We start from the raw sequence: 963 nt of genomic DNA on the forward strand, positions 1-963 counted from the left end.
TGGACAGTAATTTAAGGTGGACCATAGTAATTTAAGGTAGATTGACAGTGATTTAAGGCGGACTGGACAGAATATTCCTTAATGAACACAGGGAATACTAAAAGCCGTTACTCGCCTGCGGTGGGTTTGTGCGGTGTTCTAGATAAGCCGATACCAGCAGCGTCTTCGTCATGTTGACTCTAATAAATGAAGTTTCACCTTTTCTTGGAGCTGCACAAGGAAAAAAACAATCATTCTGTAAACTGTTGACTGAAGTTTAACAGAGCAGTGAGTAACTTACCTTCATGTGCAATATTCTGCATCAAGGACTGTAGTTGTTTTGCTGTGATGCCCAGTTCTCCAGTTGGGTTGGGTATCCAGCTCACCTCCTTTATATAGTATCTGCCCCCAAGCGGCAAATCAAAAGGAAAATGAGTCTGAGTGAAGTCATTTTAACCAACGTTTTCAGAGTTAAGAAGGTAAACTGGTTACGGTCATTTCTTTCTCTGTCAGAAGAAAGCGGTGATGGGACTGTGAGGAGTTGAGTGTTGACTTTTGCCATATATCACTAGTTAAATCTCTGGACAAAGGGCACCATAGTAGAGATGTTTGGTCATTATTTAGGTCTACGGTGAAGTTTAAAACCCACAATCCATCACTGCACCAGATGTTTTGGACTAAAAGGCGGAAATATGGAAATATTCGCAGAGTAAGTTGTGTCTGCTGCAAAAAAAGCCAGTTTTCAAATGCAAAGTATTTAAATTATTTTTGTTTTATTCTACTGTAAAATATCTTAAAACTATTACATTTTGCTTTGTATTGAACAAGTCATAACACATTTGAGCAGCCAAATATTTGATGAAATGACAGAGAGCAAAAATACTGAACAACCGATTGCATGTTGTAGATGTGCCACCAATGTAAGCCGAACAAGTGCTAAATGAGCAACATGTCCGCCATTTTGGATGTCGCAGTTACATGTCC

At 39.3% G+C, this 963-nt stretch overlaps 1 protein-coding gene across 1 annotated transcript in view; it reads right to left on the reverse strand.

Moving 5' to 3' along the window:
* The window catches only part of LOC103475232 (galactan beta-1,4-galactosyltransferase GALS3-like), a 19,346-nt gene that overhangs the window by 8,180 nt on the left and 10,203 nt on the right, over positions 1-963 (reverse strand). Inside the window, exons 4-5 of the mRNA XM_008426697.1 lie at positions 281-381; positions 116-210 (exon numbers count right to left, since the gene is read on the reverse strand). Coding sequence (XP_008424919.1) covers positions 116-210; positions 281-381 — 196 coding nt within the window. The remainder of the gene's footprint in view (positions 1-115; positions 211-280; positions 382-963) is intronic.

This window comes from Poecilia reticulata, linkage group LG13 (genome assembly GCF_000633615.1).
Source record: "Poecilia reticulata strain Guanapo linkage group LG13, Guppy_female_1.0+MT, whole genome shotgun sequence".
In the NCBI taxonomy this organism is placed as follows: Eukaryota; Metazoa; Chordata; class Actinopteri; order Cyprinodontiformes; family Poeciliidae; genus Poecilia; species Poecilia reticulata.